The sequence below is a fragment of the Necator americanus genome, chromosome V, assembly GCF_031761385.1.
Source record: "Necator americanus strain Aroian chromosome V, whole genome shotgun sequence".
Lineage (NCBI taxonomy): Eukaryota > Metazoa > Nematoda > Chromadorea > Rhabditida > Ancylostomatidae > Necator > Necator americanus.
The window spans coordinates 5,446,475-5,469,126 of NC_087375.1; the positions used below are offsets into that span (position 1 = coordinate 5,446,475).

The following is a 22,652-nucleotide window of genomic DNA, read 5'->3' on the forward strand; positions in this document are numbered from 1 at the left end:
AAATTCACCGTTATGAATTTGAGTTATATGAGTACTCTACGTTGTGGTGTCACTATCACGAAAAAAAGACAGGAATACTTAGATACTTAGATGGCCCGTCTTCCCAGCATCTCTTCCACTCGTTTCGTTCCCTCGCCATTGTCATCCAAAATGTTCTCAAGCTTCGTGAGTGACGTTGACGAGGTCCTTGAGCCGTATCCAACTGAGCTCTCAGCTGGTCCTTCCGTGCAGCGAACATCTCGGGGGCGTATAGCGTCCCTTGGGATCCACTCTAGCGTTCTTTTAGTCCATCTATCGTCGATTCTTCTCATGATGTGACCGGCCCATCTGTGTTCTGCTTTCGATACATATTTCGCTGGGTCGCGAAGACGGGGCATTCCTCTTAAGTCGGAGCTACGAAGACCGGCAAGGTGTTGTGTGCGCCGGCTAAACTTCAGGAGACATCTCTCAAGGGCTCTGTGGATAGTGAGTTGCTTCCTAGACGTGGCCGCGGTGTCTGCCCACGTCTCCGCTGCGTAACAGAGCGCTGGAAGGACTGTCGAGTCGAACAGATGGGCACGAAGATCTTGGTCCGTCAGTTGGTCCGTAGCTTCCCCGACGGCTGCGAATGGTGACCATGCTGCTCTCATTCTTCTATTCAGTTCTTCCTTCAAGTCGTTTTCTATGTTCATAGAACGTCCGAGGTATACGTATGACGAAGTTTCCACGGTTTGGGAACCTTCAAGTTGTACTCCTCCGTCCTCGCAGTAAGCGTTCTTCATGAACGTTCATGAAGAACGCCATGAAAACACAGGAATAAAGAAACGATTTTTAGACTAGCCATTTTTTCAGCGGACTCAGCTATTTCGGGGTGTTGTTGGAAAGGTGTGTAAGCACAAAAACATATTACCATTTGAACGCTTTATTCGGGAGTTTCAGACAACAGAATTTCATTCCTATACAAAATTTCTGTGAATAATTAATAAAAAAATAAATCGAATCTCGAATAAAAAAAATAGAGGTTGTATAGGGAAAGGGTGTGGAGACAAATGACAATGAAAGCAACGTTTTTACTCCTTCTGAACCAAAAATATTGTTATTTACGTTAATTATGTAATGCTGAGATTAGGATAACATAATGTTCTCAGTAGATCGTTCCCACAAACAACGACTTCAGTTTTACAATTCTGCAATTTATTATTGACACAATATTCGACCTAAATTCTGGAAAGTCATCCTTCATTTCTTATCACTTAATCCGTAAAGCCATAAATTTGCCACTGTCACAACCGTCGTGTAGATTTCGAAAAACTACTTTTCCATTTTCCCGGAAAATGCAATAAGGAATTTCATATAACACCTTGAAACCGAGCTGAAATATGATGCATCACTATAAAACTTATTTCAAATGAATATTTATGTAAAGTATTTGAAATGTTTGATGTGTATCGTTTAAAGGCAGCATAACATGAATCTGACTTAGTGAGCGAAACAGTTAGACAAGCCAAAGATGGGATTGTAGATATTGCTGGATCAGGGGTGGTTCCGCTCATCACTCCCTAATCGTCCTAAAAAAAACGCCGCCAAAGACTCCATTTTTCACGACGATTTCAGTTGCAACGCGCCACCCTTGCACAAGCGCCGCATCCAGCTACGCAGCGGTTGGAAGCCAGTGAGTTCTCCTAGGTTGCTTAGGGGACCAGAACGTATACATAGAGGAGCGTTCTAACGTTCCTCGTAGGCACTGAAACAATTCCACGCCGTTTTTTTTTCAAAGAAGATTTGGGGGGGGGGGGGGGGGAGCGGAACCAACCCTGATCCAACAATCCACAACCCCATCTCTAGCTTTCCCCGCAGATTCCTCACCACGTCATATTCGTGGTATCCTCCCTTTATTAAAGGAGTCATGTCACGTACTTGAAAGAAGATTGCTTGAGATGCACTTGCTGTCGCCACTGTCGCCACCCATTCACATCCCTCTGATTTTGCCATATCTATCGCTCGTCGAGTTAATTCCTTACCTATTCCACGACTGTAAAATCTACCTTTTTTTATAACTCTGTATTATTTTCACTGCTATAAATATAGACTTACCCGTTAAATTCCTTTAAAACGCACATTATGTTCATTTTGAAGACTTTAGCGCTGTCTCCAAGTAAACGCCATTGTCTACGCTCTAAAGCGGTTATATAAGTGATTATCTGGTTCGCTTTATGCTGCTTATAAGGTCCTTTGCAAATTTCTGAAATTTTAAAATTTAAGATTTGGATGTGATTTGGCTAGAAATTCGGCGTCACAAAATTTTCGCAGACCTTCTGCAAAATCGTGGTGTTCAGCATCAATTTCTGGTTCAATTGGACCAACACTTTCTCTCAAGTTGGCGACAGAACATAAACATATAGCCATAAGTCTGAAATTTAAAAAAAAAAAACTCATTCTTTATCTGAACCTAAAAATTCTGCTTCAATCTAATCCACTAGTTATATTCTTGGATGAGTCCAATACATTTCTTTGGGTGAGGCTATTGGAGCCTATTAAGTCTTGAGAATTTTGAGTCTCATGAAACAAATTTGAAAATGTGGCACGTCCATATTCACCTAAGGTGAAGTTATGGATAACAGGGGACAATTACAACACCATTTAGGGTTATACGCATTGGAGGGAGAGGAGTCAGGGTTACATAAACTCGCGAAAAAAATATGGTCAGGGTTCTACTGATTTTATTTTTTGCTATAATTTCAATTTGCAGGAAACGGATGGGGGGAAGGGGCGGCAAATCTGCTTTGACCTCCATCTTCATCCTTCCTCCCGACAGAAGTACATATCACAAGTTCTCATGATCTACAACCATCAATTGTCATCAACCGTCTGATCGAGAAAAATCTTCGTAGTCGCATATAGGATGGAAAAAAATACACCTACAAACCTGTCCTGACTGTACACCACCGTAGAATACTTTTCATTTGAGTATCCATATTCGGATAAATCATGGAAAAAATTGCATAAGTCGGATGTTGTAGGTTCTGAAGGGAAAAATCAACAGAACCTGATTGATTTGCTTGCTTTGTTGTGCTTTTTGAACGTTTTCTTTTGAAATTATTTGTGCATTCAACAAAATGTCAACGTTTTAGAACAATTTTCTAAAGATAATTCCTTTTTAGTAGTGCTCAAATGTAGAATTATGGACTGACTTAACGATTGTGTGATCGGCTCATTCATCCCAAATTCTGATAACATAAACTTTTCGATATCTTCTGCATGTTTTTGTGTGGCGACTTCAATTCGACAGTGTTTTAACGGCTGGAATTTCATCCAATTCCATCATTATATCCAAAACTATCTATACAAGCGTGTTTCCGTAATACTCACGGATTTTGGGATACGAAATATTTTCTGCCACAGATCACGCATATGTAGATCACGTTGCTGGAAAGAACCCTTCCCCCATGGACATTGTGATCTTCTCGAACAGGATCCTTCAGGGTCACGTGTGGATGTTAGAGTCCTTATAGTGCGACGTACTACTTGTTTGACAAGAGCCCCCTATAAAAACCACGTGACGGGTTCGTGCAGAAAATCATTCACACAAGGATAAACGCACCCCTTGAATTCGTATCAGAAGATTTGCGGTTCTAAACGGACCCGTACGTGCGACCATCGTCGTGAAGTTCATTTGTAAAAATGATGAAACGGAAAGAAAGAATGAATATTTTGAAGTAACCGTATCAGATACCTTATCATTGCAGTGCCAATTTTTAACTGTCAATCATTCCGGAATTGAAACATTTTTCTTTTAGAGCAACAACGTGGAGTAGTATATGTCCCAGTCTGTTCTATTTTAGTTACAATACGTCACACCACTAAATCCTAAATCACTAGGCGGTTAGTTGTTTCACACTACGCTCGTGTTTCTCCAATGAAGTCTACTCTGGTCTTTTCCACGCGGAAAAATGATCTAATGTCGCCGCTTCTACGCGCTTTCTCGGTGCTGTGCCACTTCTTCGTCTCACGTTTCACTCCGAAGACCTATTCCAGTTCTCATGATCTAATTCCGCCGTCTCCATCTGCATCGTTTAAAGGCATCACCCCACGAATCTGAGGTGGTGCAGATTTCAGGTGGAGTACTCGTATACAGGATGGGAGACTACGGAGAGGGGGTGATTCCGTCCATTTCTTCCTAATTGCAGTAAAAAACGGCCCGAAAGATACAGCTTCATTCGTTTTGGCGCACCATTTTGTACAAGAGGTTCGATTGGAGCGCGCCAGTCTTGTGCGGCGCCGCATCTTCAGGGCCGTTTTTTACGGCAATTGGCAAGAAATGGACGGAATCACCTCGCTCTCCGTAGTCTCCCATCCCGTATACGAATACTCCACCTGAAATCTGCACCACCTCAGATTCGTGGGGTGATGCCTTTAACAAATAACCATTCCCGAATCCACCCTACCTCTGTCGTCCCTCCATGTGTTTGCTATGCTCGTCACCATTCCGTTAATGACTAGTCCATCACCCATGTCGCGAGCCGCCTCGTCTGTTGCAAGAAAAATTGACTGCTCTTTGTACCAATCCCAATTGAAATTTTGATCCATTCCACGCCCGTGCTCTTATTAGCTGCTATACCTTCTGTTTGGTAAATGAAGAAGGACTTTAGATTTGGACTATTCATTTCTTCTTGCTTCTTACATACGAAGGAGAAGTATTTTAAGTTTCCCTTGATTTCATCGTCAACATAACCGCTTAGATAAGCCGTCAATTGCGTAAAGATCTTTTTCTAGTCGGCGAAGGTGAGACATAGAGCCTTCTTATACTCTGGCGACCTCTCAAAGAGTTTTGGAACACTGCGATTCGGCCGATCGCTCTGAATCCTTTGCGAGATCCCTCTACTCGCTTGGCTGTCCTTCATCCAATAATTTTTCAATTGTGGTAAGGATCACTCTAGTAAAGATAGGATACGAATAGTAAGCAGATCAGCGATAGTTGTCTTTTTGGGTCCCTCTTGTTATACAACAGCACAGTCTTGCTAGTCTTCCACTGACGGAGAACTTTGAATTCCGAAAGATAGCGAAATAAAAAATCTTGCCAGAGTGTTGATAAGAAGTGGCGAGAGATTCTTCAGATGTTTTACGACTTCCTATCGACATGATGTCATGTAATGCTTCAAACAGGAAATCCTCTAGAATGAAACAATTCCATCATCCTTCAGATGGTGCAACCATGTCTTCAGCAAGTAGACAAGGCTGTCGAAAAAGTCAGAGTAGAAGTCTTGGATGAATTCCTCCATCCCCCTTCTCTATGCAGTGATAGTTGAGAGAGAGCAGTCGTCTTCGGCAGAAATAGTGAGTGCTTTTTCTCTTCTCTGCAACTAAAGAAAGAGACGCTAAGAAGACGCTAAAGAGAAAAGAGCAGCCAACACTGCTGCTCTTTTCTCTTTAGCGTCTTCTTTCTCTCTGCAAACTTTTGCGCGCTCGAGGACATGAGCTCCTGGTTGCCTGTAGTTTGTGAAGTTCAAAGCTGGCGTATTAGTTCAACAATTTTTGACGAGTGACATTTCAGCACTCCTCGTGCAGTAGTGAAGGTTTTCAACCGATCGTATTCCTCGTTGACTTTGTCCACTGCGGTATCGTCCCAAAACCAGCTACCGTAGCGAAGAGGAGGCAAAACCCTCTACTGACGATGATGTGGTCTATTTCGTTATGGTGACCTCTACTGAGCGATTTTCATGACCAGCGTGGAAAACATGGCTCCTGGAATTGCGAGTTTCCACAGATGGTTTTGGTCACACTCATAAACTGGGGAAAGCCTCTCTCCTGCTCGTTCCATTGTAGGTGGTTCTTATGTGAAGCTCTTTAAGAATTTTAGGGGGGCCATCGAAATTGGCATCAATAATGTATTAGAAGCTCTTTCCATGTAAAATTTGTCTAGGATCATATAAAGCGCTTTGACTCCGTCTTCGTAGCATTATCATGTTATAGCGAGCAAGGGTGTCGAGGCTGTGTTGAATGTGAATATGAATGAAAATGTGTTGATCCACATTTTTTGATTCTTGGTAAGTGTCCAATCCCGGTTTCAATATTTATGGTCATAGTCGTATTGACAGGGGCACCAACTCCGCTAATGTCGATTATTCTCAAGAACAGTTCTTCTTTAGGTCATGTACGACGTTCAGTGTGTCGCTTCTCGGCTTCTTCTCGTCTCGATCAGTCCGATGACGTCATAGTTAATGTTCCTGGCTTGCATCATAAGATCTTCAATGGCCGCCTTCGAGCAAGAATATATTCGCTGTGTGTAAAGTTGCTCGTTCTAGTTTTTTCCAATCAGAGAAATCTTTCTTATCGCTGTGTTGTGCGTATAGTTTTAAAACTCATGGGCAGGTAGAAAGCCTGTAGACCCCTAGATTTCGTAGGAGATCTTCTCCCGGATGTACGAATGAATTTTATTTGTTGGTGGGGACTCCAAACCACCTCCATTGCATCTCCCAATCACTTGATTCCAGGCTTTCTGCGGTATCGATTAGTTAAACCACTTGGACGTGCGCCATATAGTTCAGCGACAAATTTGCTGTGATTCCTCTAATGAGAAGGATCCGCGGAAAGTATCTGATAAAACTACTTAATACTTGAAGTAACTCCAATGATAAGTAAGTAGTGAGGGGAATCTTGTCGAAGGAGGTTAAATGCGCTTCTTTATTCAGTCGTATGACTGCTTGTCCGCTACCCGATATTCCTCTGACAACACACTGAAACAATTTTTAACATCATATTGGAACTTCCTATAGAGCGCAACTTTTTCGAATACCTTTCTAACCACTTGGAAGTCACTGAGCTATTAGAGACATTCAAGAATATAATAAGAATTGATGGGCGTTGAACAATTCCTTTTGGATGCACCAACTCCAAAATTCAGAATCTGTCAATATTTACGAATGCACATAAAGAGTTCCAATAGCCAACGGGTGCACCAAGTCAGTACTTTAATCCTCCCAGACGAGTTTAGTACATCGACAGGGCATCGACTCCGGAGGGATGGAAAGGTTGGTTGCCCTAAGGCGGTTCCAGATAGTAAACACCCTGTGGAACTTCTTACCACTACACCGACAATGGAGAGACATATAACTATATACTCAAATAAATCACCATTTAAATGGTTTATTCAGCAATAGTAAACAATAGATTTTATACATACACAAATATCTATATAACTAGTCTTCTCCGACGGAAGTGAACATGATAAAAACAGTTACCATGGAACAATCGGTTATCAACTCATTATAAGCCAGATATTGTTACTCATGTAAGTGAAATCACAGTAATATAGCTTCTCATTAGATTTACTACACTTTAGGGTTGTAATGTATTATGTACAATAAAGTCTTCTCCCAGTCTTGATTAATTCACCTTTAAGGCCATAAATTTTCCACCTTGGCAACCGTCGTGTAAATTTCTGAACACCTCATTTCCATTCTCTCGGAAAGCAGAATATGGGATTTCGTATAGCGCTTCGAAACCGATCTGAAGTAGAAAATACTGCAATTCATACCTTTTTCCGAATGTAAAGTGTTTGAAATATTTGATTTGTATCATTTAGTGGTCCACTTGGAAAATCTAGCACGTACCCGAGAGAAGACGGCTTGAGATGCGTTTGCTGTCGCTGCTGTCGCCACCCATTCACATCCCTCTGATTTTGCAGTCTCTATCGCTCGTCGAGTTAATTCCTTACCTATTCCACGACTATAAAATCTATTTCTACTATTCGGTATTATTTTTAAAGCTACAAATATTAACGTACCCTTTATATTCGCTTAAGACACAAATTATATCAATTTTAAGAATTTTAGTGGTGTTTCCAAGTAATCGCCGTTGCCTATGCTCCAATGCACTTACGTAAGCGACTAACTGGTTCGCTTTGTGTTGCTTGTAGGGACCTTTAAGGATTTCTGAAACTTACGACTTGAAACACTTATGGTTAGAATTCTAATTTTACGCTACAAATTTTTCACAGACCTTCGGCAAAATCGTGATGTTCGGCGTCAATTTCAGGATGAATTGATCCTACTCCTTCTTTGTATTTTGTGACGGAACATAAGCAGATTGCAACGAGTCTGAAATATTAAAATCTCATCTCATCTGCTACCGATGTAGCTCCAACAAAAAATGACCTAATTTTTCAAATTTTCAATCAAAACCAGTGACTAGATTCATGAACGAGTCGCTAACGTTTATTGATTGATTTTGAATCGCAAGAATCATAGTTGAGGATGATTAAATCTAGGATCATATTGAACACAGGGCTCCCTCGGAGTAATCTCAGTTACTTACGGATGTCACTATGTTTTTTTTTTCAAGATTTTTTCGACGAAATTTTTCACGAGAATTTTTCTATGTTAAAGAATAGTCAAGTAAGTTAGTTAAATAAGTTAAAGAATAGTTAAATAGTTAATTCCAGCGGTCCATAAGCGAATATTTTATTACACGAAGCGGGTTCGATTGTTTTTGTGATTACAAACCTGTTCTGGTCGTAAACCACAGTAGAATATTTTTCATTTGAGTATCCAGATTCGGATAAATCATGAAAAAAGTCGCATAAATCAGATGTGGTAGCGTCTGAAAAAAACTGTATAAAACTTGATCGTAACCTAATAGATGCTTTATTGCGTTCTTTTTTCCAAAAATTCTTTCACAATTATTTCTACACTCATTAGCTTGTCTGAGCTATGAAACTATTTCCACATCTTTCCCTTTTCAAAGCGCTCAAATATGGAATTTCAAACTGACTCAATGAATGTGTGATCGGCTCATTCGCTCCAAATTCAGACAACATAAATTTTTCAATGTCTTCTGCATGTTTTCGTGAGGCGACTTCATATCGTAGTTCGCTTGACATCTGTAAATATGAAATATGGATTTCATTTCATAGGTAGTTTTTTCTTCACTGTATGTGATTGAAAATAAACAAAGTAGAATGACAAGAAGCAGTTAAAATTCTGATAATGATGAAATTCTCCAAAATGACGGGATAATACTTCGGAATAAAGTTTTTTAAAAAAAGAAAGTATTGTGGATATGGAATAATGGCAATCAGGTTGCAAAAGAGTGGCCAGACGGCAGAAATGTGAATCTTTATCAACGAAAAGGTTTTTTTCAGGGTCCATAAATAGTTTTATGAATTCTTTATGAGTAAAATGTAGAGTCAAAATGCGTGAAACGATTTCAGTGGAACCAGGATTTCACAGCTTTTTTTTCGCGACTTTTATTTTTTTGAATTCATTTTCCTTGACTGAATAAAATACGAAGGAATTGTTTACCTTAACCAATGAGTAAATTTGTCAACCAAAAAAAGTCCAATCAATAATCCTTAGGGGATTCTCAATTAGAACAATATTCTGATCAAAAAAAATTATTTCACGCATTTCTTTGATGATATTTCAGCAAACCATTGAAAACTGCAAGAAACGAAACTCCTAAAAATATGGAAAATGATATTATTAAGAACAACAAACTCTTGAAAATACCGAAAATATTAACTTTTCAATTTTAATTCGGAATTGGAGGATTATATAAGAGTAACTCCTGTCTTCGATGGGTTCACCTGTACCTTAGGAACAAGTGATTAAAAGATCTCAACGCTAAAAAAAAGGAAATCTGGCAAGTATCGTTAGAATTGATGCAACTGTTGCTGCCGGTTGTTTTTCGCAGCGAGAAGGAATTACTCTAAGTTAGTAAAAAGTTAATTCTATGTTTAGAAGGTTAAAGACATCGCTAACTCTAACGATGCTTTCCACATTTCATGATCTCTTTCTAAACTGTGGATCAGTTTATTATCTAAAAAAAGTGTCATACGTCATAAACATAAGAAATGGACGGGAGAAACAGAAATAAATAACTAAGAAATGATTTCTATTGTGCGATTCAGTCAATACCGATCGAATCGCTGTACGCACTAATGTACAGTAATCCCACTTTGCACGAAAAAACCAACAAACACGTTAACCTCCATTGAGATGTGGAGATCAACAGCGGTGCTAACTCGTACAGAAGAGAAGGTTGTTTGTATTTTTTAAAGAAAGACATTATTTAAATGGGAATTCATTCATGTGAGAGAATAATGCATTGTGAAATCCAGAAAATCAGTTCCATTTTATAGAAATCATGAGAAATTCACACCGACCTTTTTAGCGTTGTTGTTGCGTTTGGGAAGTGTGATAATAATACAGCGATGGATCGGTTAAGAGCAAAATCGAACTGTTCAAGGTCCCACCTATTACACTGATGAATGTTTGCTAAAGAATTAGGTGAAACCTCCAGGAACACTGAATATTTTTCCGTTCAGGAAATCATCTTAACAAACGGATGCTTTCTTCATCTCTCTTTTTTTCCGGGAACGAAAATGTGACGTCAATACAGGAAGATATGCATGGACCAAACAGAAAGTGTCTAATATCCTAACCTAAATGGTAGCAGCTGTGAGCTGGACGTTTATCTGACTTTTTGAAATTCTCTGTTTTTTTGCATCAAAATTATTTTCAAAATTGATTTAACGCAATGGTTTCGCATTGCGTTAAATTAATGTGAAAAATTTTCGATTTCTCTGAAAAAGTTACAATTTCTTAAAATTAAGTTTAAATTCTCCAAATCAAAAGGTACAAATGATGTTTCTTTCCTAAATCCTAAGTTTTAGAGCAAAAAAAAAAGTTTTTTCTTCTTCTCCTATGAAAAGTCGCATTTATTCACTACATGAGAAAATACAGGATCGAAATGTAAAATTTTCTATAGATCCTAGGAAAATAAGTCGGTAGTTTTTGCTTCATGGAAAAATCTTGTGTAAATGCAAAGCTTTGGGACTAAATTCCTCTTTAACAACGCGTGGAAGAAGAGTACCAGCGTGAGAAATTGCAATGTAGTAATATTATAGTATAAAGAATTGATGAAAAAAATAAAACAACGTTCAGTGCCGGGAGTAGTTGTTGCAAAAAAAAAGTAGAAAAATAAATAAAAATAACAATACATAATAATACATAGTACAACGTAATGAAAGCACCACGAAGAAATTTCTTTATTACATGATTGCTAAAAAATAAATAAGTAAGTACGTGAATTTCTGCTGAGTAAATAACCTGCGATATTAAAAGCTCATTTTTTTCACAGCCCAACGTATGATCTACACTGAAGTCAAAGATGACCACTAATACAAAATTAAGTATTACTAGTACTAGTAATAAGTACTGTACTAATTAGTTGGAGAAAAAGTTCAGCAAAAGTTCATTTCTTCAGTGTATTCCACTTCTTTTTCGCAACAGCTGTTCACAAAATTAGAGATTTTTCTCAGCTAGTCAAGTGTGCGCTGCTTCCTACATTTACAAGGTTTCTGCAAAACCCACAGGAAAAAAGCAGAAACTTCATTATTGAGCTGTAAACGAAAAAAACTAGGTATGCTTAATATAAAAACACGTAGTACATTTTTCTTGTTGTTGTTTTACTTTCTTGAACAAGTCAGTAAGATTCCAAAGAGAAAAAAACGAGAAGAAAAGTGTACGACTGAATTTCGCAGTGTAAGCAGATTTTCATCTGCTCACTATTTGGTCTGTTTGGAGAAATTTCATGACATCTTCTTAAGCCAAAGCTTAAAAGGGCAAGTAAACACAACATAAGACCAGCAGATGCTGCAATATTTCCGGGCAGCATGTTAAAACATTTGACGTTTTTCTTTTATCCTCAATTTTTCGACGAACAGAAACAAAACGAAAATATTCTGCGAAATTTTTGGCTGTTACCACAACTGCTAAGGCCAAATCCACATATAATGTGTATAAAATAATAGTATTAAATGAAAGTCCGATCACAAATCATTCTCTTGAAGTTTGAATAATTATTACCAAAAATGCTACAATACAATATATATATATATATATATATACAAAAATGTGGTAAGTACTCTCATACCCCTATATAAGTACAGGAACCAAAATTGTCTTCTTTTTTTAAGCAGAAACGGTTGTGATCATAAATATGGAAGGAATTAAATAAAATAAATATGAATAGATGGTAAAAAAAGCAAGAAAAAAAACTACATACTCTAGGGGGCAATCGAGCCCATTTATTCGGTCTGTCCACACGAATTTAAGTTTTAAAGATGACAAAAATAAAAGTGAGAAGAAAGAAATAAAGAAAGAAAACGAAGTGGCAAAAATAGTGTAACAGGAATGAATTTGAATGAGGAATTCTTGATTTGAGGTTAGGGACCATATGAAGATTCTAAATAAGAATAAAAATAATGAACAGAAATAGAAGAGGAATAAGATGAGAATAGGTAGGAATAAGGAAATTCTTATTTTCCTCGCAATCTTCATCTCTTTCTCGCTTTCATACAAAGATATTTATCGCCTTAGGCGAAATGTGCTGAGCAGCTCTCCGCCGCGTTGAATAACACAAAACAACCGTGGAAGGCCGATAATGAAGGACAAACACTCTTGCATTTGTTGAAAGGAACGTAGCCAGCCACATTCGAGGATCTACGACAACAATAGTCAAGTGGGTGAGGAAAATCACCTCTATAGTATTATTTAGAACGTTTATAACTAGCTCTGAATCTGATTCGAATCAACGAAAGAAGTTTGATTCCAAAGGGTTAAATCCTTAACAGGTTGTTTAATGTTTTATACGAAGAAAATCAGTTAAAGGAAATGAAAGCACCGAGGAAAAAGTGTAATTAAAATTAATACGACACGAGTTTAACGCTTCGTTGAACTAATAACTTGGCGAGCGTGTGTGTGCGCGAGTGATTACGACAGGTGCATGAGATATGAACGATGAGCGAATGTTGCATGAAAACGGGGCGTGTCCAGTCGATAGATGGAGCCGTCGGCGGCGGCAAAACGGATGAGAGGCGCATGTGTGGCGAGTCTCATCCGACACAATTGCCGCCGGCACCCACGCTTCGTTTTGGAGTCGAAAAGAGATTCCGGACGGGGTCTGACCAGGACAAAATTTATTTATTATTTTAGAGTAGATTGAATCGCCCTTTTCAGGCTCTGAAGAAAGCGATTCAATCTACTCTAAAAAAAACCACCGAAACGTTAGCAAATAAATTTATTTAACAACCTCGTGTACAGCTTATCAAACTCGATACTATTTATTATTTATATAATTTATTTTCCAAAAGGATAAAAGGATAAAGTCACCGGCGTATCAAAATCTACTTGGGATGCGCCAACGCATGTAACTGGAATTCGTATTCCTTGAAGTTTTGGAAGGTGTCTTAGGCTATACAATGACTTTCGGGGCCCAACCGATGATCAAGTCAGTGTTTTTATCCTCCCAGACACCAGTGCTGCCATTTTATCGACCCCGCCGGGATGAATGGCTTGGTTGGCACTACGGCAGCTTCGAACCATTTATTATTTATTTCGGACTTAGTCTCATGAGCTAAAGGCCTATCTTAGCATTTGACAACTTAGAATTCACGTTTTTCGTATACTACAGCTGCCTTAAATTCTCCTCTACGTTGATTACCTACCTATCCAACTAACTAGATTAGAATTATATTACCTACTTATCCATCTAGTTAGATTAAAACTAGTTATTGTTAGTTATTATTACTTTATTGTTTGGAAAAAAAACTCTTTATTTTTTTTTCAAAACAATAGTTCTCAAACGTTTAGCAAATCTTCTACTCCCAGACTTAATTCTCTTCGATTTTTTCTCAATTTTCTTCTTTCTTCGATTTTTTTTTTCCGTTGAGGGTAACAACTGACGCTCGCCCCAGGTTTATGTCTTAGTAACAGAGTTTTAAAAAAAAACTCGTGCACACAAAAAAAAGTGCTTAGCATTATGTAACTGGTTATTCAAAACAGCATTCCTTTCTCTACAGGAAAATTATTTTTTGGTTTTTTTATGCTGATTTCATTTCTGTTGTTCTTTAGATCAACGTTTTCGTATGGATGAAACCAGAAGTTTTATTCAGTTTTTTTTTCTCGAAACTAAAGGGATCAATCGTTACTAGAATTTCATTGTATCAATCTAAAATCTACTTCACGTATCTTTATAACACTCAACCAGCTGTAAAAAAATAAACTATTTCACAGAATAATGAAAGAATGTGTAGACACATTTTCACTGCTCTTTAATAAAAACTTGTATTGTAAGAGAAAAAAATTCCCGCTGAAAAAATTAAAATTCCAGGAAAAAAAACCATCAAAGCAACTGGTTTTCTTTTCATTCTGATTCCCCTCTGCTAAAACTCGATCACTTTGTTGTAAAAATATTGAAAATGTCACAGTGAGTTCTCTCATTCTTTTCTGACTCATCCTCAATTTTCTGACTCGTTTTCGATAAGATAGAGCCCTCTTCTCGACACTCATTCATAGCCTTTCTTTTTACATCAAATGTGTTCTTTTCTGTTTTCAATATTCAAAACAATTCATAGGAACCAAACAAATTTCAAGAGAAAAAAACTTGTAATTTATCTTCAAAGAGCATATGCACTTCTACAACATTGTTGATTGTTGCATCAGTTCTAACGATTCCTTCCAGATTTCTTTTCTTTTTTTTTTTGGGGGGGAGGGGGGTTTGGGTCTTCTAATCACCTAGTATAATCTACTGGTTGACCCATCGAAGCTAGCAATTAGTGTCTTTTTAAAGAGAAATACAACCTCAAAGCACGAGGGAGAAGATGCAAGTAAGACTTATTTATGGTATAAGGAAAGTGCAAAAAGCTGCTAACTCATGAGACTCGTCGCTGTTAATATATTAATGGGCTAATATCTCAAGAAAATCACCGTATATGCAATGAGTTGCATAGATTTAGAAAGAGCACTCCTGGATCTCAGTATACTCTACATAAAAAGCGCAGTCTATATGCGTAAAAATGTGATTACATTTACATAAGGAAATAATAAAAGAGGCTGTGTTGATCGACACTTGCCGGCTGTGCATAGTTATCAGCTGCGGAAGAAATAAGATAAATAAAACTATTTGAAGCATTCCAAATTATTGATTGGATTGAAAAATTCGACTTTCAATGAGCCTCGGCATAGTTGAATGTCGTATCGATTTTGATAAGCTGTAGTGGTTCTTCCAACCCGAATGTGAAATTCGAACCATTCGCCATCGTGATCGATCAGTCAGCGGTCCATGTTAGGCGTCTCCGATCTAAGGTGAGCATTCAGTTTAGTTGTGGAGAGGTTGGTCGTTTAAATTGTAGATTGAATCGCCCATTTCAGTCTCTTAAGAGAGCGATATTGCCGAAACGTTAGCCAATAAAAAAAAATTAGGATCGCCATGATCGACCTTTTGAGTCTGAACAATGACAATGGCGTACTATGTCGCTGCTGTCCGGCAAGGATACGATCAACGTCGATGTCTACATGCGTCAGCTTCGCCGCCTCGTCGACACTATCCAGGAAGAACGGCGATGACGGACTCGGATCGTTCACCTCCATGAGAACCCCCATGAGTCAAAACGATCTGAAGCCGCGGTGCAGTCGCGTAAGCAGCTGGGGTCATCGCTAGCCCGTACTCACGTGACAACGACACTTCACCAGCAGCTGGAGACGGTCTCTTGGGAGAGCTTAACAACTTGGCTTATTCGTCTGACGTAGCCGCTCCTGATTATGATTTGTTCAGAGTTCCCTACAACTTGAGCAGGGAAAAACGATTCAAAAACCTCCATGACTTCAAATCCGAGGTCGAGTCGTTATTTGAGTTGCTGTCCTCTGAGTTCCGCCCGACGATCATCCGTTCTCTCTCTGAGCGGTGTGCACGAGCTGTTTATGTATATGAAGAATACACTACCCTGACTAAAGTTGTTTTTGCAGAAAATAAATAAACAAAATTGGAAACGGAAAAATGTGTCTCGTCACTCTCCAGTCAGGCGAACACAAAATTTTTGGACGTAATTTTTAATTAATTAAGTAATTTTGAATAAAGACTAGAAACTACAAGTTTTTACATTACATTACATTAAATTACATAATTACATAGTGCTTAATTAATTAATTATTACAGTACATCACATAATACTAAAATTCCCACAAAATTCGTCTAAGTGGATTCACTAACACTAGATGCGAAGATTTTCAGCTTGTTTTTGCGTTTTTCGTCATAAAATGTTCTTTTTCACTACGGTACGCACAATTGCAATATATCTGATTACCGAGAGATCATTTACTGGCTCTAATCCTAATAGAATTATGAGACTTGGGATTTTTAACACTTAGTTATTAAGACAGCATGGTGAAAAGTATCAGAAAGAGCATAGAAAAACAAGAGAAGAGGAGAAAATGATTTGAAAGGCAGAAAAATTATGAATAGAATCAATAACGTCACAGCAGCAACGGACTAATACTGGAGGGTTCTGGCGGCTTTGTGTGTTGACGTGGGCGTGGAGCTTTTTTCATTAGCATGAAGCTAACATGATCAAGCGATTCAGGACCATAAAATAATATATGTAAAGAAATAGAAAAGCATTTTTATTTTAATTTTATCTCCAATTTTTTGTTATTTTTTATTTTAATTTATTTTTATTTTATTGAATCAGCACCTACGTACAATTGATTAATCTAACACTAATTCACAAAACAGAAACTTAAGAAATTATCACCATACCTTAGAGACACATTAAAAATTAACATTTTAATTAAAGAACTTAGACATTAAGGAACTTAGGCAAAGATTTCTAGTGAGATCTGTTCTTTCTTGTTTCTGTTCTATGGAATACTTGAGGGTGTTTTCAAGTAAATAGATAGATAAATAAATAAATAAATAAACAAGCAAATAATGATTTTCAATGAAATTAAATGAATAACTCCAAATCAGGATTAGATTCCATTTACAAGTTGCAGCAAAAACTAGAATTCAAACCACTCATTTGAAAAAAAAAGTAAAATTTATGATCAAGGCAACAAGATGAAGGAGAGAAGGGATTTGATGTTGAATTTTATGCATAAGTGAGGGAATCAAGTTATAACACCGTTCTCGATCCTCTCGAAACAATTTCTGTAGAATTTTCATTTAGAAGGTGATCCCTTAAATTATCCAGGTCTATCTAAAAACATTATTGTTGTTATTAATTCATAGTTAACCACTCTATTAATTATTTTTCAATTTATTTTGGTTAATTTCTTAATTTTACTCAAGAAAAGTTCACGCTAGCATCGTACCAGATATCGTGCAGCATGTCATTCCAGGAATAAATCCATCACTTATCGATCGTCGGGAACAGTGAGCAAATCGGGCGCAAATATTCCGTACAATCAGATAATCTGCATATTTTTAGAATAAATTTATGTGAGATACAAATTTTCAATCTCCGGTTTAGAATAGAATTTACTTGCGAAGGAAATTTACATATTTTTTCTGTAGAGAATTGATGGCGGAAAGCATAGACAAAAGAACGGAAATTCCCAAGGATATTTGAAATTTTACTTTTATTTTTTATTATTTTTTATTTTATTTTATTCTGGCGGTTGAAACATGCTTAGATCCCTCCCATCTACTGTAATTCCCTCTTTTCTTCCGATTTTTTCTTTAGATGAAAAGGTACACGTTCTGAAGACGAGAGAAGGCCAATCACAACTACAGTTTTGATTTTTCCAGAGAAATTTCTCTTTTCCAATATTGAAAATTGATATGCAACATGTAAATTTTATTTTATCACGTCCTCAATTTTTTGAAGAAATAATATGGCGACAGAGATGACATCCAGAGTGGTTAGTTAAGAAAAACCACACCAAAGGAGATTCACAACATTGATGAATAAAACTTCTGATAAGATTAGAACCTGAAAGAAAGGTGTTAGGAATCATCAAAAAAAAATCATCGGAAGAAATCGAAATCATTGAAATGAAGAGTTCACTGTGGACAGGCCGTAAATAATCAGGAATTTGGTGAAAATTTTCAAGAAAAAATCGTTTACTGCCGTCTCTTTCACATACCATGTCTTCTCTCTAATATATTTGTATATATATCATTTTTATTATTATTTATTATATTATTATATTTGTATATTTCTATATATGCATAATATGATTGTTTACATAGTAATCACATTGATAAACTAATTATAAATATATTTTGACTATAAAAGGAAAATTTTACAAAGAAAGTTGATTTTGAAGCGAAACAATATTAGAATGAGAAAAAAAAAAGAGAAAAACGTTATAATTTATTTCATTTTCATAAAATACAACAAACAGATGAACGCAATGTGATCAGTTTTTATAGCGAGTGAAAGTCTTTCGGGAAAAAAATACCATAGAGATTAACCTAAACCGGTTATCGATGCGCAATTTCATTCTTTCACGAATGCACTATTCTTTCCTATTCGCTGAACGTTTAAAACGAACTTTGATTGTGATTTCAGTGAACGAGAGACATTGTAACGTGCGGAGAAAAAAAATATTACACTTTCAACTGATGTTGAAGACATTGAAGTGAGTTCAAAAAAAAGTTTGTTGAACATCAACAACAGTACTTCTCCGTGATTATGACTAATTGTGTCTTAGGTCAGGAAAAGTGATAACATAGTTCATTTCTTTGGTTTCACTCACATTACAACGGTCAGGACTACAAAAGGGGGAGGGAGGAGGAGGTGTGTAACCGCATGTATACCCTTTTTAAGATAAAATTAATATAATAATAATGATAATAATAATAATAATAATAATAATAATAATAATAATAATAATAATGGTAATAAGATTTTCAAGATAAGAGATAAAGACCATGTCAAGGGGAAGAGTAACTTATAAGGGAAAGTAACCATTAACGGCTAACAATTACAGCGATCAGAAACATAAGGGAAAATTTGAGGAGGAGAATTTGAGGATTTTATGAAGTTAGACGAAATTTTCTCTGAATGAATTCTTGGGAGAATTCTTATTTAAGTCTTATAACGATGAAAAAGAGAAAGGCAACTAAATGCTATCGAACCGATTGCAGATGAGATACCAAAAGTGCGTGAACACGTGGAAAATTAGCGCTCACAGTGACCGCCTCATGTAAGGACACCCGACCTTAAGTGCATTTGCAGTAAACATCATTCCATCACAAAGATAATCTCTCCTATCAAAAAAACAGGAGAATCAGATAGTTACGACGCTTGCGACGTAAAAGTTCAAGAACATTTCGATAATACGGGGAGAGGGCAGAAATTCCAGAAGTGTCCAGGAAGAAAGAGTGCAACGTTCCAATCAATCTGCGGAAGAAGTGAGAATGCAAGTGAGTGGGAATAATCCAGAATTTCAGAAAAAAACATCTCACACTAAAATCTCATAATCTTACAGATTCATCTTATTTAGCCTCTAAAACACTTTAGGAACACTGAGCATTAAGCAATATACAGTACTATTGGTAACCTCTGTTGTTTTTGGCAACGTACCGTAACGACATCACTGCAAAATCGTTGGAGCGGTATCGGATGGACAGGAATCTTTTCTGCTAAGTATATGTACTATCACCCTGAAACTATCCATGATTTGTTTTTCTACGCCTCTTCTGGGAATGAACGCTCCGCTCGACAATAATGCAATCATTAAATGGTGTCCTGGAACGAACAGTGAACGGTTTATGAAAATAAAGTGGGAGAAAATGGGAGAAAATGCTGGTTTAAAAAAGAAACATCATTGATCACTTCGTGACGGTGGTCGAACAGCTTCCAGAAAATAGCCATGAAAACGTACCTTCCTTGAAATCCGCCCTTCAACGTGCAGCATCTACATCGAATATTATCATGTTGATCGTATTGATGATCAACACATTGGTGGTTCACCCAGTGCCAAGATCGACACCATTGGTGAAGATGATGTGTCAGGCGTGTTTACTATCGTAAGTAGCGTCGAAGTCGCCGACTTAAGCGTTCCGATCACCAGGCGGTAGCGACGACACAATAGAGGAATGCTTTCCTGTAAGTGGAAATTCCTTCCACAACGTCTGAATAAAAGTCAAAGGATAAAGTCACTGGCGTCTCAATCCACTTGGGGCACGCCAAGGCGTTTTTGGAATTCGTAATCGTTGAGGTTTTGGAACGCGTGTTGGCCTATACAATGACTTGGGGGGGGAGGGGGGCCAGCCGATGATCAAGTCAGTGTTTTTGTCCTCCCAGACAAGTCTGGTGGTACCAATTTATCGGCCCTGGAGGGATGAAAGGTTTGGTTTGCACTAGGACGGTTTGGAACCCTCGACCGTGTGGCTACAACGGACCTTTAACCGACTACGCCACACCCGTCAACCAACATCTGAATAGCTTACGAAAATTGTAATTCCACTGAATAATTCACAGTACATTATAGTCAGAATTAAGATTGGCCGCTGAACTTGCCCGCTGAGCTAACCGTCAACTCTTGGCCACTCTTTTTATCTCTCAAAACCTGGCGTACCTAAGATACGTAATTTCTGATAAAATCAGACTACATTTTACGTTGGATAGAACTTTTTTCTATGAAAAGGATCTGTGCTACTTTAGGAGCTAAATCCCAGGAATAAAATATAAATAGTATGCATAACCGGAATATAATTTGAGTTTTCCATGAATTCTGCACGAAATCCGTGCATTATCTGTGAATTTCATCCGTGTCAATATATTGGTGGGATCATTTGCATTCTGTACGGAATAGTGATGGTCGCCGTCAACCACATAGACCACGTCGGAGTAGAGTGATAAAGGATAATGTGTACTAACGGCGTTAATCAATCCCTATGGGATGCGCCTTCGACTTCACCTCAGAATGGTTTGAGGTTTGTAAACGCGTGTGTAGGCTTTGCTGTGACTTGTGACTTGCAATGAGTTGATGCAGCTGAGGTCAGCACATCTTCCCAAAGAAGCTTGGTCCCAGTTCATCGATCCCGTATGGATGAAAACCTTGATTAGCGCTGGCGCCGATTCTAACCTGTACTTTGTCTCGATCTCATCTCGCAACAATTTTACAGAATTTTCACGAAAATTTATGCCTTAGATCCTCCAGTTCCAAATTTAAAAATTCACAATGATTTATCCATTATTATTTATTCCATTATTTAATAATCACTTTATTTAGCTTAGTCTCTTAGTTTACGCAGTAGAAATTTGGTGTAACGTCGCACTACACGCTTGAAATAACATCAGGGATGAGTGAAAAGTGGGAGGAGACTAGTCGAAAAAAGATAAATCCAGTTCCTTCCTCATTCACTCGCATGAGGCCTTGTCCCTGTTTCGTCACTACCCCAACAACGTAAGCAGGCCCCCAACGTAACCTTTAAGCAACACATAGGAACATTCCAGAATGTACAACCTTCTGGAACGTTCTTCGCTGTTTCAAGTACGCCTTTGGGCTATTAGGCATATAAAAATGAAGTGTAAAGTGGTAAGCGGAATATCAATCCCTTTTTCAGATGCACCATCGCGATTGACTTGAATTAAGATTCGTCCAAGGTATGCGAGAGTGTATGCGGCCTTCACAATGACTCGCAAGGGGCCAACCAATGTATCAAGTCAGCACTTTATCCTCCCGGACAAGTCTGGTACCAATTTATGGACCCCGGAGAGCTGAAACGTTTGGTTGGCGCTAAGGGGAAGCATCGATCAAGCAGTCAAAGCGCAACCTCTAACCGACTGCGCTACACCCGCTGGCTTTATCGGAGCAATCTGCACAATGCAACGCAGAGCCAACCCATCTGCAAAGTCTTTTATCTCCTCGGGGGTCGATAAATTGGTGTCAGACTTGTCCGGAAGGATAAAAACACTGACTTGACGCTCTGGCTCACCCTTGAAAGTCATTGTATAGGCCAGTTACACCTTCGTAAACCTTAAACGATTCTGAATTGAGGTGAATGCGGTGACGCATCCCTGTCAGATTGATTAACGCCAGGCACAAAAATTTATCCTTCAATCTGTACAGAGATTCTTTGAGCCGACAATGAAGGTTATAACTGGAAGATTTCAAACACGGAAACCGATTTATTTCAGCGATAGTCTCTCGAACTAGTCGACAGTATTCCCTTATAATGACTCCCGTATAGAAATTTCAATAAAATACGTCATAACAAAGAATTTGCATGTCTTTCATCCTGACTCAAAGCAGCTGGGACCTTGACTCCAAGGCGGAGATTTCGGCGAGTACTTTTTGTTTAGGGAATAAAATAATAACGTCGAGTGTCATTTGCATCACAGAAGTCTCAACTACCAAATAATACAAGCTCTAAGGTTAATTTTGTTTTTCTTAATTTTTTTTCTCAAAGTTGAGATCGAAAATGCAAACCAAGACTTGCTCACCTTGATTTCTAAAAGTGCAGCTTTCGTGCAACATTTCAGATGAACATTGGAAACATGTTTTGGTGTCAGACGTCATTTCAAATAAGTCCATTCCCCGGACTTGAGGGAGAAATAGCAAATACACATCGCTGAGATTGCCCGACTCGGCTAATTCCCTTAAAACAAGAAAACGGAGGTAGAATTACTAAATCTAACCAGTAGCAAAACAACACAAATAACAAAATATTCTACGATTAACTGAAAGGTTACTGTAAAGATGCTGATTAGCTAAGTACGATTCAAATAACATCTTTTTTTCTGAACGTGCAGTACAAAGAGAACACTATAAGTCAAATAGCGTAAGACCAAACCACTTCTCCTCTGAGTAAAATATACACAGGGGCATACTGTAGCGCAAAAACAAAAAAATATTTATTACTTTTTCGATACTTATTTA

General features: G+C 37.9%; 4 protein-coding genes across 5 annotated transcripts; 1 reads left to right on the top strand and 3 right to left on the bottom strand.

Moving 5' to 3' along the window:
• Positions 1 to 86: 86 nt before the first annotated feature.
• RB195_012982 (uncharacterized protein) lies at positions 87 to 761 on the bottom strand (the record flags this gene model as incomplete). The annotated part of the gene is made up of 1 exon (XM_064202606.1): positions 87 to 761. The coding sequence occupies one exon, from the start codon at positions 759 to 761 to the stop codon at positions 87 to 89; it is 675 nt and encodes a 224-aa protein (XP_064058487.1).
• A 467-nt stretch (positions 762 to 1,228) lies between these two features.
• On the bottom strand, positions 1,229 to 3,652 carry RB195_012983 (uncharacterized protein; the record flags this gene model as incomplete). Its single annotated transcript, XM_013442339.2, has 8 exons — positions 1,229 to 1,351; positions 1,897 to 2,011; positions 2,074 to 2,221; positions 2,292 to 2,389; positions 2,906 to 3,002; positions 3,171 to 3,279; positions 3,349 to 3,522; positions 3,581 to 3,652. The coding sequence occupies 8 exons, from the start codon at positions 3,650 to 3,652 to the stop codon at positions 1,229 to 1,231; spliced, it is 936 nt and encodes a 311-aa protein (XP_013297793.2).
• Positions 3,653 to 6,052: 2,400 nt separating this feature from the next.
• Positions 6,053 to 6,352, top strand: RB195_012984 (uncharacterized protein; the record flags this gene model as incomplete). The annotated part of the gene is made up of 1 exon (XM_064202607.1): positions 6,053 to 6,352. One exon carries the CDS (start codon positions 6,053 to 6,055, stop codon positions 6,350 to 6,352), a length of 300 nt encoding a protein of 99 aa, XP_064058488.1.
• Positions 6,353 to 7,362: 1,010 nt separating this feature from the next.
• On the bottom strand, positions 7,363 to 22,307 carry RB195_012985 (uncharacterized protein; the record flags this gene model as incomplete). Of its 2 annotated transcripts, XM_064202608.1 has the most annotated exons (9): positions 7,363 to 7,485; positions 7,590 to 7,704; positions 7,763 to 7,910; positions 7,978 to 8,075; positions 8,481 to 8,577; positions 8,749 to 8,857; positions 19,349 to 19,407; positions 19,836 to 19,871; positions 22,217 to 22,307. In XM_064202608.1, 9 exons carry the CDS (start codon positions 22,305 to 22,307, stop codon positions 7,363 to 7,365), a joined length of 876 nt encoding a protein of 291 aa, XP_064058489.1. The 2 variants fall into 2 exon arrangements, with proteins under 2 accessions (XP_064058489.1, XP_013300246.2); XM_013444792.2 differs by lacking the exons at positions 19,349 to 19,407; positions 19,836 to 19,871; positions 22,217 to 22,307.
• Between the last annotated feature and the right edge of the window lie 345 nt (positions 22,308 to 22,652).